This window comes from Lemur catta, chromosome 20 (assembly GCF_020740605.2).
Source record: "Lemur catta isolate mLemCat1 chromosome 20, mLemCat1.pri, whole genome shotgun sequence".
NCBI classification, from domain to species: domain Eukaryota; kingdom Metazoa; phylum Chordata; class Mammalia; order Primates; family Lemuridae; genus Lemur; species Lemur catta.
The window spans coordinates 11,935,046-11,951,356 of record NC_059147.1 but is presented as its reverse complement, the minus strand read 5'-3'; the positions used below and the strand labels follow the sequence as shown (position 1 = coordinate 11,951,356).

Genomic DNA, 16,311 nt, shown 5'->3' with positions numbered 1-16,311 from the left:
ATATGAAGGGGGTCTGCAGAAAAGAGGAAGAGGTGGTTATGAAATGGTAACATGAAGGATCCCAGTGGTGAAGGAACTGCTTTGTAGCTTAACGGTGGTGATGGATGCAAAAACCTATACATGTGATAAAACTGCATAAAACTAAATGCACGCGCACACACACAATTGAAAACAAGTAAAACTGTGCAGATCTGAATAAGACCAGTGGATTGCATGAGTGTCAGTGTCTCAATTGCAACATCATACTGCAGTTTAGCAAGAGGGCACCATGAGGGGAAACTGGGTAAAGATTATTTCTTGCAACTGCATGTGGATCTACAATTATTTCAAGGTTAAAATAAATTAATTAAAAATACACATTTATGTAGTTGTATGCCTTTAAAAGACTGGAAGGGTCATCAGTATGTTAAAATAGTTGTAACTATCAAGTGGGACATTAAGCATCTTGTTTTTCTACCTTTTGCTTTAGTTTTCTTGCCAGATTTTCCCTAAAGAGCATGTGTTAGGGTTGTAAAGAGGAAAAAAGCAAACCTGATTGTTTTTTAAAAGTTTGTTGCCAAGTACAACAATTTACAGTACTGCTTTTAGTTTATTCTGAAACAGTCTCCTCATTCCTTCCTCTCCCATACCCCAAATGTAAAGATAAAGCACACATATGTACACACACACACACACACACACACACAATCATGACCTGCTCAGGAATAAATACGTTAGGACTCAGTGTTCAAAGCTCAACATCAACAATTTGTGGCTAAAGACATAATGAAGTGGTGGTGTTGACCTTGACAGACGTTTGACCTGGGGAGGTTGTAAAGTCGTCTGTCTCATTCTGGTTTCTATTTATGATTCACATCCCAAGTCTAGTGTACAGGTAGGAGGTGCACCTTGATGGATAGTTTAAATGAGTAAAGCCCTAACAAAGAAAATAATGAGAAAGGAACTATTTGGCAACATTTTATCCTCTTGGGCTGACTCTTTGACTTCTGTCCTTTGATGCAGACATAATTTGAGGAACCCAGAGCATATGAGTGGTAGGAACTGAATAAATATACAGTCTGTTGTATGGAAACAGGGCTCCGAAGCCTATAAAAGATTCAACGCCTGCCTCCCCTTAGGAGAGGTATCCAACCAGTATTAATATTTTAGAAATACTAGAAGGTAGAAGAGAAGCCATTATTCATCGCTATATCTCCATGGTACTAAAATTAAATAATGGATTTTTTTTAAGACAGAATTGTGAAAGTTGTGGAACTATAAAAAATATTTCTCTCTTGAGGATGTTGCATTTTTTGCTTTTATCTTTTCTTCTCCTCTTGAGAACATTTTGATTTACTTCTGTGATAAGCTTGTAACAACCACAGAACTTGGGAGGCAGGATGAGCGAGGCTGGGAGGAGGGTGGTGACAGCAGCTTACAAATGAGCCTGGGTAAATTTGTGTGCCTCCAAGTCAGAAAATGCTGGGACTGGGAACACGTACGTTTTCCACTGTGGGGCACGTACATCTGCTCACGTGGGCCGGGGCCCCATGCCCGTAACGGTAAGCACTTATGGTACCATGCGGGCTTGAAGTCTAAGCATGCTTGTCTGCTCAGCAAGACCTTTGCAAAGAAGGCCCAGCCATCCTCTCCATGATCCAGTCAAAGCCTGGAAACAACCAGCCCTGCCTCAGGAGTAGACGTCTGTCTGAGCCGTGAGTGAGGAATAGAGTAGCCAAGACTTGGCATTTGACCAGTATCTGGAGTTCTGGATTGACCGGGATGATCTCAGTTGCCCATACCTGGCCCTGGCCCTGACCCTGACCCTGAACCAGCTGTGTAACCCACTGGACAAATGACTTCACCTTGCTGGGTCTTGCTAACCTCATTTTTGAAATAAAAACAATAGTAATTTCCGGGTAAAAGGCACAACAGCTTTAGCACAGTTACCGGCATTCATAAGGCCTCAGTGAGTATAATTACTACTGAGGATGCAATTTGAAGATTTTTTTAAAAATCCTTTTAGTTATAAAATTGCTCTTCCTGACTTGTACGTGTTGTTGTGTTGAGATGTGCCCTGGTGCTCATTGTTAACATTGATTGTCTACTGCGTGCCAGCCATGGTAGAATGTGCTTTATGTGCCTAGTTTCACTCTGTCCCCACCAGGACCTCAGGAGCTCAGGCCTGTTAATCACGATCGACTGAAGGGGGAACTGATGCTCACAGGGGTGAAAAGACGTGCCCAAGGTGACAAACCAGGGACATGTTAGAGCCAGGGTACAAACTGATCCAGAAACCATTTTCTAAACCGTTGCACTGCAGGGGCAAGAATGATGGCTATTGCTTGGCACTTAGGGAAACAGAGGCACAGGCAATGAAAGAGAATCCTTGCCTGACCAATGGGGAGAAGTGGCTGAGCTGGATTTAAACAGAGGTCCCTGGACAGCATCTCATTCCTCACCTGATTCACACAGTGCTGACCCGCATGTTCAGGGCTGCCCCAAGCTCCAGACTCAGGGTCAGAAAGACCTCAGAGTCTATCTGGTGTTGGTGGTCTCTGTGGCACCTCTACCAGAGGGCAGGTGGCAGCCTTGTCTGTCACCAGACAGCAGCACCGTCAGCTAAAGCTCTTCAACCACGGGAAGCCTGCCTTCTTTTGAGCTGAAATCTGTCTGTTCTGTAACTTGCATTGATTGGCTTTTCTGAAACAAGACTAAGCCAATCTCCTTTTCTGCTGGTCTTCAAGTGATGCCCCAAACTGTACCTGTTGCCCCAACCACTTACTGGGCTCAAGTGTGCTCATTATACACAGAACAGACCTCCTTGTTTTTCTCTCAAATATGTCTCTCCTCCTTAGTCCCCTGTCTACATGCAACTTCTACCCATCCCTGTATCCCTGTAGGATAGAATTCACCACACAACATGATCTGTTTGGGAGTGATCACCCACAAGGCAATTATGTGGTAGTTGTGTTTACCCAGGGTTTTTGTTTGTTTGTTTTGTTGTTGTTGTTGTTGTTGTTGTTGTTTGCAGAGGGGTTAGTCACCATAACTTTAGAGGAACCCAGAATCCAGACTTGCATTTGTGGTGCATCTTCTAAAACATTTTGCCAAAGCCTTCATCAACTCACAGCTTGTATGATCTTGTCATGTTGACTTTCCTTGGAAAAAAATGTATTTTAGCTAGCTATAGCTTCAGAGGAAGAAAAATGTTTACCCAAGTTGATCTCATGTTATCCATGGTCCTGTTACTATTCAGTAAGCAAACTGCTCTAGTCTTAAAACTGTGTGTGTTATTGGGATCATTAAACTAGGAGGATCACTTGAAATGACTCCATGGGAGGATACCAGAGTGTCTCTAGGAACTCAAGCCCAAGAAGCAGAGCTGGTCCTTGCCAGAAATTGACAAGCCATTTTGAATGGTAGCTGTGCCTGTTCATGGATGTATGCATTCACTTCCTTTCTTCTGACCATATAGACTCTCAGTTCAGCTTCTCTTTACATAGCTTCTTTATTTATTAACAAATACCTGGGTGTCTGCTATGGACCACTGTTCACAGCAGTGGACAAAATAAAAGTTCCTGCTAACATGGTGCTTATATTTAAATGGTAAATAGAGACAACAGACATAAATATGTCAGGAAATACATCAGGTGCTGAGGGTTCTGTGAAGAAAAAACAAGGGTGATGTTGGAAGGTGGCCAGGGAAGTCCTCACTGAAGAGATGAGTATAAATTGAAATCTGAGGGGCAACTATGGAATGAGGCACAGATAGCCATTCAGTAAGTCCCTAGTGAACTGAAGCCATCTACCAGGCACCACTGGGAAAGGGGGCTATGGTGTTTTGGTGTCAGAGTGTAATTTGGGACCAAGACTGAGGCACAAGTTGAAGTGACATTGGAGAGGATTATTTACCAGCCATAGGGTGGGAACACACACCATGTTTGAGCCTGGACTGGCTTCATTGACACACATGTGTTTATTACTCTCTTTCAGTTTTCCCTGTATTTTCTTCGCCACGGTCTCTGCCAAGAGCCCCACAACACCTCCCCAAAATGGCAGACTCGACTTTCATGCTGATAAGACTTTAAGAGTCCTCGGTCTCTTACTGCCCCAGCCCCAGGCTTCCCAAAGAAGTGATCTGATCAGCCAGGCTCAGCATTTGGGTAGGAGCCTCTGGATCAGAAAAGGGAAACCCGAGGCTGAAAGAGAGACAGGCCCACGCATGACACTTTTGGGGGGAAATGGCAACAAAATAGGATGATGGGATGTGTGTGTGGACACAGCACAAGTTGATGCTGAAGACAGAGGCGCAGGGATCAGGCTATCAAGAGCCCTAAATGCATCACAGAGGGAACTTGCATTTTCCTTGAAATCAATGGTGAGGGGGGCCTCTTGAAAGATTTTAATCAGGGCATGATCCCATTGGAAGATACAGTAGCTGCTTCAGGGAATGAGAAACCTCAAAGCTGTCTACACATCCTTCTAGCCAAGGTCTATGCAAGGCAGGACAGCATGTCAGGCTTTTGAATGAAAATGATTGAAATTTAATTTATTTTTGTCACCATTTATATTTCCAGACATCAGTCTTCACGTTAAAAATTTGTGCTGAATTATAAGAATAATAAGAATAAGTGTTGAAACTCAGAGAAAAGACAGTCAACACAGATTTCCAGGGAGAATTGTTCAATTGTTCATGCTGATTACTTGCAAATGGGAATAGCTCCAGGTTCATGATGCTGATTTTGTTACATGGCTTTCCCTGAACTACAGTTCAGATAAGTGAATAAATACTTGTTTTAACCTTTCTCTGGGAACCCTAAAAGTCTGAACTGATGGAAGGCAAAGGAGCAGAGCAACAGTGAGGAAGAAAAGTTTGGCAAGTTAGGAAGAGATTAAGTACATACATTCCAACAGTGTCCAAGAGCGTGATTAATTTATTATCCTTTCGGATGGCGGAAGGCACATGGAAACCTTCAAATTGTGCCATTGCTCTGACAAATCTCAGGGGGTGTGAGAAGTTAAATATGTTCCTGCCAGGAGTTTGATGTACAGAGGGAATAGGTGACCCATTGGATACATATAAATCTGGGAATCAAGCCTTTGAAGTCCGCAAACCTGGCTCTGCCACTGATGTAAGCTTGAGATGAACCTTTCTGGCCAGTCTTAATGGAGTGGCCATGTCACAGGGAGTCCAGACTGGGAGCTCCTCTGTCAGCACTAGGTACGATGCCTTGTTGATTCTACTCCTGTGGGTTCTCTTACTCAGCTCAGCACATGCCTGTCAGTTGGCTGTGTAGAGTATGGGTTAAGGCCATGGGTTCTGGTTGGTTTGGTTCAAATCTAAAGTCTTCATCTGGGTGACTTTGGCAAGGTTTGTAGGACTCAGTCTCCTCTGTAAAATGGAGATTATTATCAATACCTACCCCACAGAATTGTTGCAAGGATTAAATGAATTAATGCACGTAAAATGCTTAGAATGATGTGTGGCACAGAATTGGTGTTTAGTAAATCATAGCCTCTGTCATTGTCATCGTCATCATCATCAATAGTCATAAAAAACAATTGCCTTAAATTGTTGACCATGTTTATGAACCTAAGTGTTTTATATGTCTCAAATCATTTGCTTACCATAAGCCTTTTAACATAGGCATTATGTCCCATTTGGAAGAGGACAGGAATGAGGCTCAGAGTGGCCACACAACTCCCGGTAAGTCCACATTGTTTGTGAGCTCTGAACTGGGACACACACGCTTCTTTACCTATCTCCAAATCCTGTTCTCCTAAATACTCTGTGTATTGATCAGGATAAGTTAGGCCCTGCAGCAGTGATAAGCAACCCCAAATTTCCATTGACCAGAGAAGCAAAGTTTCATTAAGCTCCATGTCCATTGAGTGTTAGTAGGGAGTGTGCTCCTTACTGACCTGAGACCCAGGTCAATGAAGTCACCACCATTTGCAACATTGCTGGTAACCATGAGGAAGGCAAAAGCTCTTAAAGCTTTTGCCCATAATTAGCTGAAGTGACACTTATCACTTTCATTCACACTTCTTTAGCCAAGGCGAGTCAAATGGCCACAACCAACTTCAAGTGGCCAGGGAGGTACACTCTTGGGTACCCAAAAGGAGAAGAGCTGGAGTATATTGGGGCAGCTTCAGTGACTACTCCCTAAAGCCATAAATCTACTCCATGGATAGAAGAGACAGCAGGTATAGAAGATCCAGAGTTTTCACCGGAGATTTCAGGAGCCATCTTGATTTATTATAAAACAAGAGGCAAAGCCAAGGAAGATGTTTTGAAGGGACCCAAAGAGCAGGAGAGTGAAACTCACAGCATGTGTTAAGAAACAAGAAATGCAGGAAGTGACGCATAAGGATCTCCAGCTATTCACCTGGACAATAAAGGGATGCAAAGGCATGGTACTGACTGGCAATCAAGGGACTTTTCTTGGGCCCAGCGAAGTAAAGCATAGTGAATAAGTGTGACCCAAAGGTGACTTCTTCTTTCTCTGATTTGCTGTAGCGTCTTTCAGCACACCTCCCATGTTGCATGATACAGGGTTCGTGGAGTGTATTAAACTGTGAGCCAGTGAGGGCTGTGAGTATTCTGGAAGTCAGACTGGTCAATAAATATTTTGAATGGAAGAAAAGAAAGTGAAGATAGACAATATGTTACAGGAAATTGTGCCCAAGGATGAAAACATCTTATTGAAAGTCATGATAGAGAAACTGCTCATTATGCTGAGTGAACGTTGGTATAGTTTGATATATATTATTAAACATAGAACTGGGTTCCTGCAGTGAGAACAGCCTTGTTGCAGTTACATATTTGAACATGTGGAGGGCTGGTGTGCTTCTGGAAGGACAGCCATGAAAGGGTGACTCATATGTGCCATGGGACCCTAGATTTCCTCAGCCAGGGGTAAGGATACTTTTGGCAGCCCTTCCCTTCTCTCCCTTGCTATCTGTTAATATCATAACCATATCCTTGAGGGCAAATGCAAGTAGTGACTGCCCATGAAGGCTTTCTGGACACTTCATCACATTCCATGCTTTCTCTGTTATCTCGGCGCTCACCTAAGATTTGCTTACACACTATCTCGTGTTGCATTCCAGGTGCTCCACAGACTGAGAGCACCGTGAGGATGTGATCACTGCATCTCACACCCAGTTCCAAGCTCAGCATGCCTTTTGTACTCAGAGGTACCCAACAGTCTTGTTCCTTAGGGAAATGGCAGGATACATCCATTCATTTGACAAATGTTTGAGCAATCACTTTATTCTGGGAACTGGGTTTTGCTCTGTGGTACAACTGTGAATATGACCAGACATGGCCACTGCTCCCAGGAGCTTGTAGTCTAATCAGATAAGTGGGCATGAGATCACAAAAGTTACATATTAATAAAATTTCAGCAGTTAATTGTTGTGAGGGGGAGAGGTAGAAAGTTCCAAAAGTATACACTAGAGGAATTTGACTTTTGGGGGAATCCATGGTTTGTTCCAATCTGGAGACTGAGAATGGTGTCTTCTCCTCTAGTGCCCACAGTTTGCAAGGGGGATTGACCTTGACTGTGCATCCAAACCATAGTAGGCAAAATACATACAAGCAGGACTGGGTAAAAATCAGTCACACTCAAATCAAAATACCTCTTTGAGAATGTGACAAACCTGGAAGGCAACATGCAAGCAAGGACAGAGAGGGTCTGAATAATTCAATCAATAAATACTACTAAATGTAGACAAATGTGGACCTATGTGCCCTACAAAGAGAGAATACTAATTCTTTCTTTATTGTGAGTAAAATATACCCAGCAGTAGCAACAAGTACATTCACATTGTTATGCAACCATCACCATCGTCCATCTCCAGAACTTCTTCATCTTCTTCAAACCCATTAAACCCCATGCCTATTAAACAATAACCCCCCACTCTCTGTCCCTGGAAACCTCTAGTCTACTTTCTGTATCTATTGATTTTACAACTCTAGGTGCCTCATGTAAGTGGAATCATATAATATGTGTCCTCCTGTAACTGGCTTATTTTAGCGTGATGTCCTCAAAGTTCATCCATGTTCTTCCTTGTTATGGCTGAACACGATCCCATTACATGTACACCAGTTTTGTGTATCCACTCATCTGTTGATGGGCACTTGAGTTGCTTCCACGTCTTGGCTGCTGTGGACAATGCTGCAGAATATTCGTTCTTTCCGTGTGTCCACGGATCAAGTAGTAAAGATGATATTGTAGTTGGCCAAAAATAAGTTTAAAAAAAAAAAACCCTCTCAAAAGTAGAAATTTTATAAGCCACATTAACGTGTTATAAATTGAAAATGAATCATTAAAACCACTTTAAACACTTGGAAATTAAGACATGTTCTCCTTAAAAAATAAAATCCTGCAGCCCAGAGAAAATAATCAAAAAATGACGAACTATCAGAAAATAATGCCAGAAAAACACCCACAATGAGCATTAAATCTTATGGAACTCTGCTGAAGCTATGCTTTGGCATAATCTGATGTGTCTTCCATAAAAGAAGAAGGGAAACAGAGCTGGCACAAGGACTGCTAATAGATGAAGGTCATGTATGGTAGACTCAGATATCTGCTCAGTTGCTTGTGTTGCTGGAGTTGGATTTTCCTTCCCAAGTGCTCCATCCTGCCCTTAACCTTGGCATGTCCCATGGGTTGATGGAAACCATGTGAAATCAGTGATGGACACAGCCAGCCCCAGCGAGTGTGTGTGAGCACTGCAGTGGGTGTCAGCTAAAGTCCTCAGAGAATTGCCAGCGTATTGACTCAGTGTCTCTTCGCCAGGGTATGGGGACCATGGCACTGGGTTTTCCTTAGTTCCCCATGTTAATTTGTAACCTAGAGTTTTAAAGTGGTTGAGCAGCATGGGAGTGAGAGAAGGGCATGGTATTACAGCTGCCCAAACTGCTGAATGGCTAAGTGTCTTCAAGTTCAAAGGCATGTCAAGGACTAAACCACAGCTGAGAATTAATTAATGCTTACAGATCACCTTAGAGAACCACTCTAATGATAAACACAAATGCCTTTTAGCAACTACAGGTGACAGCCACAGTATTTTTTTTTTCTATTTAACGTGAAGTAGAAAACATTTTCTAAATTAGCTTATTCATGAAGCTCTAATAATTCCTTTTAAATGTTTAAAAAATTATTGTTTTTTTACCCTATAAGTAATCTAGGCTCATTTTATAAAACCGAAAATATTGTAAAGGTGAAGAACATATTACCCCGACCTTTCTCCCCCAAAGGCCAATACTGTTCGTGTGTGATTTATTTGCTTTGCTGACTGGGAGGGAAGGTCTAATTATCTTCTTGTTTTGCATCCTTCTGATAATACTGCATATATATAGTTTGCTGTTCTCTGAAAATGTGTCTCCTGATTTTCTGCATAAGGGAAAATGAGCAGCATCAATTTAGTTAGATATGACAGGGAAGGGTGCTAGGTTATTGTCTAGAAGCTGCCTTGCATAGCAAACTCAATGTTTACTCAATCAGAGGGTCTCCACTTAAAGGAACCCTTGGAAACTATAAGGATGAAGAGGGCACTGAGTCCCTGTCAACTCCTAGGCATTGCCACTGCCTGGGAAGTTAACTAAGGGGAATTGTAAACAGAGAAACGAAATAGCACTGATGTTGCACAGGTAAAGTGGCTGCATTTTCAAAAAAGGTTTGTACAACAGACCTTATTTTTATTTTTAATTTGTGAGTTTATGAAGCATTTTACAATCATCTAAAAACAGGCAAATAAAGTTGCTCTTTCTCACTCAAAGTGTTAGTCAAGGGCCTTCTATGTTCTAAGCCTGTGAAATGTGAAAGGGAATAAGAAACAAATGGCCCGAGGGACAGTTGCCACCACCGACAAAGAGGCCATCTGCTCTCCTTGCTTTCATAGGCCTTGCTGGGAGGAGGGCAGAGCCCAGCGGAGGTGTGGTGGATACAGAGTGGGGCAGGAGGAGGGGTAAGTGGAAGACACAGTGTGTGGGGGATCTCTGGCGTCCAGTCCAGGAAGATGAGGAAGGGTCCCCAGCAGACTGGGTGGGGGTCAGAAGTCCAGCTGACACAGGTCCAGAGAAAGTGAGCAAAGCTCGGAAGGTCTGTAGCTCGAGGTCGGTTGTGGCGAAGGTCAGGGTTGGAGCAGTACTTGGAAACCCACCGAGCAGGGGCTGGGACGGGAAGTTTTAACCTGGGTACTGCCCTGGTCACATTTGGGTTCGCATTTTAGAACGACCTGTCTGGTTGCAGTTAGGACAGGAGATGGGAAAAGAGGGAAACTGGAAACACAGAGGCCAGTTAGAAGACCATTATGATATTCATTTATTTATTCATGATACAAATATTTATTTAAAACCTGTGTGACGTGCATTGCTGTAGGCCCTGAGGGTAAAACAGGCAAAAATCTCGAGTTGAGGTCTGAGTTAAGGCACAGAGACGGAGGCTGGCAGAGGGTAGGACTGTCTCTTACAGCGACCATGACAGACAGAACTTGGTGACTATATCATTTTGATACATCAAATGCATTTTCCGTAGTAGGAAAAAAGCAACTGAGGTCAATGCAATTAAAGAAAAGTCTGAACCTGCAGGGAAGCACCAGGATGTGTGATTAGAAGCCCCACTCACTAAGGCAATGGGGAGCCCTGGGTTAGATTTTGGATCAGAAAAATGATAGCTGTAGAATAAGTGGTGAAATCTGAATACATAAAATCTAAAGCTTAGTTAATAGTCAGATATCCATGTTAATTTCTCAGCTGTGACCAATGTTACACAGTTAGGTAAGATATTAACATTAGGGAAAATTGGACACAAGGTCTATGAGAACTCTGCACTATCTTTGCGATATTTCTATAAATCTAAAATTACGCCCCCTACAAAGTTCATAAATGCATACACACATATACATATATGCCCAAAACACACTGAGTAGAAAAAGTGCATAATAATCCATATATAAAGATCCTATTATGTGAAAACATTGAAAACTGCTCTATAGTCTATGAGTCCATAGGTATGTATGTTAAGTCATTAAAAAAAAAAAAAAAAAACCCTTAAAAACTGCAGTCCCCAAGCCCCAGACCATGGGCTGGTACTGGTCCATAGCTTGTTAGGAACCGGGCCATGGATCTCTGCTGCCCCCCACCTCCCTCAGTGGAAAAAGGGCAGGTGAAGCTGCATGTGTATTTACAGCCTCTCCCCATTGCGCTGGCCTCACTGCCTGAGCTCCGCCAGCCCCCAACCTGTGGAAAAATTGTCTTCCGTGAAACCAGTCCCTGGTGCCCAAAAGGCTGGGCACCACTGCTTAAAAACACATAGAAGGTGGCATCATCGGTTACTTGCAGCAGAGAATAGAGGTGGGAAAGGGCTTAGTAGGGGAAACCAAAAGGGACATTGGCCTTGTTCACATTGTGTCACAATCTGCCAAAAGCATACAGCAAGTACACCCTTCGAAACTCAGATCGAGCCCTCACTACCCGCTCCAGGCCTCAGTGTTTCCTGCCCCTCCCTGGAGGCAGGACTCTGGTCCCGGCTGTGCAATGCCACCCCCACAGCCAGCCAGGAAGTCTCTTTACCCAGGTGTGCAGCAAGACTCCCCTCTGCTGTTTACATCCCTTCCAGAGTGTTGGCAGCTGGGGTCCAGGTTCTTCCTCCTCATTAGCTATTTTTTCCATTCCAACTCAGAGGATAAGAAAAAAAAATCCCACTGTGAAAACGAAGTGTTGGAATGCAAAGAATAATAGGAAAGACTAGCTAATTGTGAAGCCCTGCTATGTAGTATAATGGGTGTTAACAGCTGCCCCAGGAGGGGAAGCTCCTGGCAGAGTTTATTCTGGCCAGAGGAGTGCACTGGATTTCTTCTGTTTGATCACATAAAGCAACAACAACGAAAGGACTGCAGGTTTGGCTGCTGAAGTTGTACAGTAGCATCTGGACAATTTTCAGGAGTTTAACGTAGTGTAATAAAAGTCTCTTGGAAACCCACTTAATTTGTATGGAATTTTTTGATGTGTGGCTAAGGACACCCTTGGGGTTATAGGCATTGCATAGCTGCTGTCTCCCAGCTCAGCGAGGTTGGAGTGTTTTGGGGTCCCTCTGGAAACCCAAGCAGGGACCAAGAAGCCAGAGAGGTGATGGGTGATTCAGGCGACTCAAGCTTCCTCCTGGGTCTAAATTGAGCCAAGACACCTAGCTTCTTCCTGAAGAGCAACCCCGCACTCTCACACTTTCCTCTCCAAGGTTCCTCCAAGCCCTGGGGTGCCTTTGACACGTGTAGAGATGTTGGTCTAGCACCTCTAAGAAATACCTACTCTGCTTTACTGAGATCCTAGAAACAGGTTTTTAGAAGAGTTCCTGTTAGTGTTATATGTTTAAAATAGGTTTGGAAAGAAGGGAGCAAACAGACCCGGCCTATTTTTAGCAGAAGGCTCCAAACAGTAGTGGTAGACACCAGCCTCAGTCCCCCTGAAGAGGGATGGTACTGAAATCTGTCCAAGGCAGTTGACCTCAAACTCAGGTGTGCTTCAGAGTCACCTAGAGGACTTACTGAAACTCAGGCCACCAGGCCTCACCCCCTGTGTTTCTGATTCAGGAGGCTGGGGTGCAGGCTGGAAATTTGCATTTCTAAGGAGTTCCCAGGGGTGCAGACACTCTTCCAGGGAAGCACCTCTTGAGATCAGTTGTTCCAGAGGGAATGAAGCCCCTCAGTTCCCTGTGCTGGTGCCCCCACAAGGCTCATCCTTCCAGGCTGTGCCTTCGGGGGACCGGGAGGCAGGTTCAACAAACACATCAAAAGATACACCCTTAAGAACTCAAAAATATTGAGAGAGAGAGAAAGAAAGAAAGACACAGAGACTGTGCAGTGCTAAGCAGAGGCCCGCAGAATGGGGACTTGCTCTTTCCCTGGGGAATAAGTCATTTCAATCCAGCAGCAAGTGCTAATTCGACGGGGTCTTCTCTCCAAGACCCCCAGACCCTGCTTCTGTAAGTTCAAGTGGCTCAAGCTCTCCGAGATAGCAGGAGGAAATGACCAGATCCAGCCCTGGCAGCAGAAGGGAAAGTCACCCTTGGGGAATTTCTGAGTCCAGAATTCAGCTCTCTGTGCTGGGCACCAGGTAGAGAAATGAGAGAGTGGGGATATTTGCCCCAAGGGGCGTACCCCCAACTGTGTTTCTTTCAGAAGGTCTGGGTGTTGTGTTCCCAGCTTTTTCTGATCAGGGAAGGTTTAGGAAAGGGGAACAAAGAGCACAGAAGACTTCTCCTGGCAGGTCCTCCCCAGCGGGGCCTGTGTCTGGCAGACAGAGGGGGTCAGATGTCCTTTCCTGGGAAGCATAGTTTCTCCAGAGCTCTTGTAGGATTCCCATGTTCACTTCCTATTAGAAAGTGTTCTAGGTTAATAGGATGTCTTGGGGAGGACCTGCCCATGGCAGGCGTGCCTAGGAGAAGGGGAATCCACACTTGGGTGGAGCATGACAACAAGAGAGAAGAGCCACATGTGCCCGGGGCCCCCCCGCCACCCCCACCAGCATCTGCTTCCGGAGCACTTCTTTTCAGGGAGGTTTGCGAGTCTTGTTTTTAGAAAGGAAATCTCTTCCTTCAGAGAAGGACTTTATTTACAGGATGGCTAAGATGCTTTCTATGCCTGCAGGCGTCAGCCTTACCCACTAACAAACAGTATGATTTTGCTGTGGTCATTACTACTAGCATTGCAGTTGTTAGCTGTGATTGACCGAGCCCCTTCTATCTGCCAGGAACTGCACTGTGTACACACTATGTCATGAAACCCTCGGTAACCCCGGGAAATAAGTGGTGTGACCCCATTTTAATGATGAGGCCATCGAGAGCCCGAGAGGCAAAGGACCATGTTCAAAGTCACACGGCTGATCGCTGGCAGAGCTGGGATTGCGACATATGTCTGAACAGGGATGTTCTTCACTGAGCAGATACTGGTGTCTGCTGCTGCTCTGTGCCAGGCGCTGGGACCCCATGGCGAGCCCAGTAAGCTGTGGCTCTTGACTTCATGGGACTTCCAAGTGGGGGGAGGGGGGGCGGGGGCGGGAGGGGTCAGGGGAAGAATGTCAGTTGGATTAAATCAAGTCAAGCAGTTATTAAAAATTCTTATTGCATACCTTATTTTTAATCTTCCTTTATATCCAAGTTTCTGTTAATCTTAAAAATGCAAACATAAGTAATTGGTGTTTTATCAAAACATTCAATGTATTTTAATGAAGAATATTTTTTAATCAGAGAAAAAGCCTGTATTGCCATATGGAACTATGCCTTGCTGGGCCGCCACTGGTCCTGCCGGGTGAACCCTGTCATGAAGTTCATGCTGCCTTAGGCACCACTGCCACCTAGTGTCAGACATCGGAATTGCAGGCTTGGTGGCTGTAGAAATGACCCCTGGGGGATGCTGGTGCGTGCTAGAAGGCAGGTTTCCTGTCCTGTCCACCTAAACTCCCCAGGCACTGTTGAGTATGTTTCAATAGATGCCTGCCCATTTGTAAGCTGGTCGCAGCTGGATCTATATCCAGCTTTCTTTTATATGTATATCCTGAATATCTATTGTGTTGATGACCTTTAAATCATTTTGCTATAATCAAACTAACCTTTGAAGGTTCTGGTGATAAATAAAGTGACCTTACATGTAGATGAGTATTTGAGAATAAATTCTAGAACCACTTACGCAAACAATAGTTCTCTCTTTAGTTGCAACTTTCAAATGCCATCAAAAGACCTCCCATGATTTGACCCCTAACTATAATACTTCTTAGCCCATCCTCTGTATGAACCATGCTAATGACTCACCATTTCTGGGATTTTCTAGGCTATCCCTCTCCTGCCTGCTGCCTTTGTCTATGTTGTTCCCTCTACCTGGAACTACCCTCCTCCACTTTACCTTCTGAATTTATTCTTCAAATGTCAAATCAAGGTTGACAATCTGTAGAAAAATTCCTTAAATAAAATTCAGAGATGAGAGTGTCATATTGCAGTATCTCTAGAGAAATGGGAGACGTGGTTCTGAACACATCTTTATCTCTTCAACAGCTTTGCCCATGGCCGCCTTGCTTAATCTCTCTGTGTCTCAGCGGTTTCATCTATTAAATAGGAATAATGTCCCTTGTCCTCAGCATTGTTTGAGATTTAAGTATACATATATACATATATATATATTTTTTTCTCTCAGCACCATGCTTTGTACCCAGTTGAATCTGTGGGACAGGTGGCATTGTTGATGACTGGATACATATAAATATCTAGAACATGCATCAATGCTTGCCCAGTATAGGATTGTTGAATACACTGTTTCCATTGCCTATTTGGTCTTGCTTGCAGAGAAAGTAAAACAAAATTCTATTTTCTGGAGTTAAAAATAATATAAATGCCCAACTTTGAAGTCATTACCCTCCTTGGTCCATCAGTACACGTCACCTGAGTGCTGGGAAGCTTCCCCATCCGATAGCTGCCAAGATTTTGGACATTAGGATAAAACATATTAAATGATGATGCTATTTTGGGCAATGCTGCTTTAGTCAAATCTTTGCAGGCACCTTTGTGTTGGCACCTGTGATTAGTAGACTGGTCACTGAGTTATGTTTTGAATGTGCATTCTCTGTGTTTTCCAGACAGTTTTAAATGTCACTCTGTTTCTCTGACCAGGTAGTCGATAGTGACAGACCGGAAGGGTCCAAGTTCCGGCTCACTGGAAAGGGAGTGGATCAAGAGCCTAAAGGAATTTTCCGAATCAATGAGAACACGGGTAGCGTCTCGGTGACACGGTCCTTGGATAGAGAAATGATCGCTACTTACCAGGTGAGTGCCCCTCACCTCCCCACCCTGCATGTATTTCAAAGATTGTTTTCTTCCCACTGAGCTCATTATTTCTGTGCCTCACCAAACCCAGAAGTGTGTGGCTTTAGGGTGTTTCTGTGGAAGCTGGAGTTGAACCTCAACAGGGTCATAGTAGGGGTCTCTGTCTCATCAATGGAGCCCTCCAGGCCTACATCAGACTCTGGGTACCGGAGACCAAGAAGGGAGACCCGGGGGCATCTCTGAGGAGGTCAGAGCCTCCTCTGTGAAGCCCCCAGGGTCAACTTTGGCTTTCCAGAGACTGCTTGATGATCTAGAGCTGTAAAAGGTGTAAAACCTTGCACGAGATAATTACATGCTTTTAGAAATCTATTCTAAGGAAATAGGGAGGAATTTAGTTTGGTTTTTGTACAATCACGCTATAGCAAGGCATAGTCCTTAAAATGGAGACAATTGTTAAATATTCAGCAATAGACGAATGTTTAAATTACGGCACATTTTGCAAGAC

General features: G+C 44.0%; 1 protein-coding gene across 4 annotated transcripts in view; it reads left to right on the top strand.

Moving 5' to 3' along the window:
- Positions 1 to 16,311, top strand: part of CDH13 (cadherin 13) — a 964,660-nt gene that overhangs the window by 479,613 nt on the left and 468,736 nt on the right. For all 4 annotated transcript variants that reach the window (XM_045534024.1, XM_045534023.1, XM_045534027.1 and 1 more), the window contains one exon: positions 15,654 to 15,806. In XM_045534024.1, coding sequence (XP_045389980.1) covers positions 15,654 to 15,806 — 153 coding nt within the window. The remainder of the gene's footprint in view (positions 1 to 15,653; positions 15,807 to 16,311) is intronic.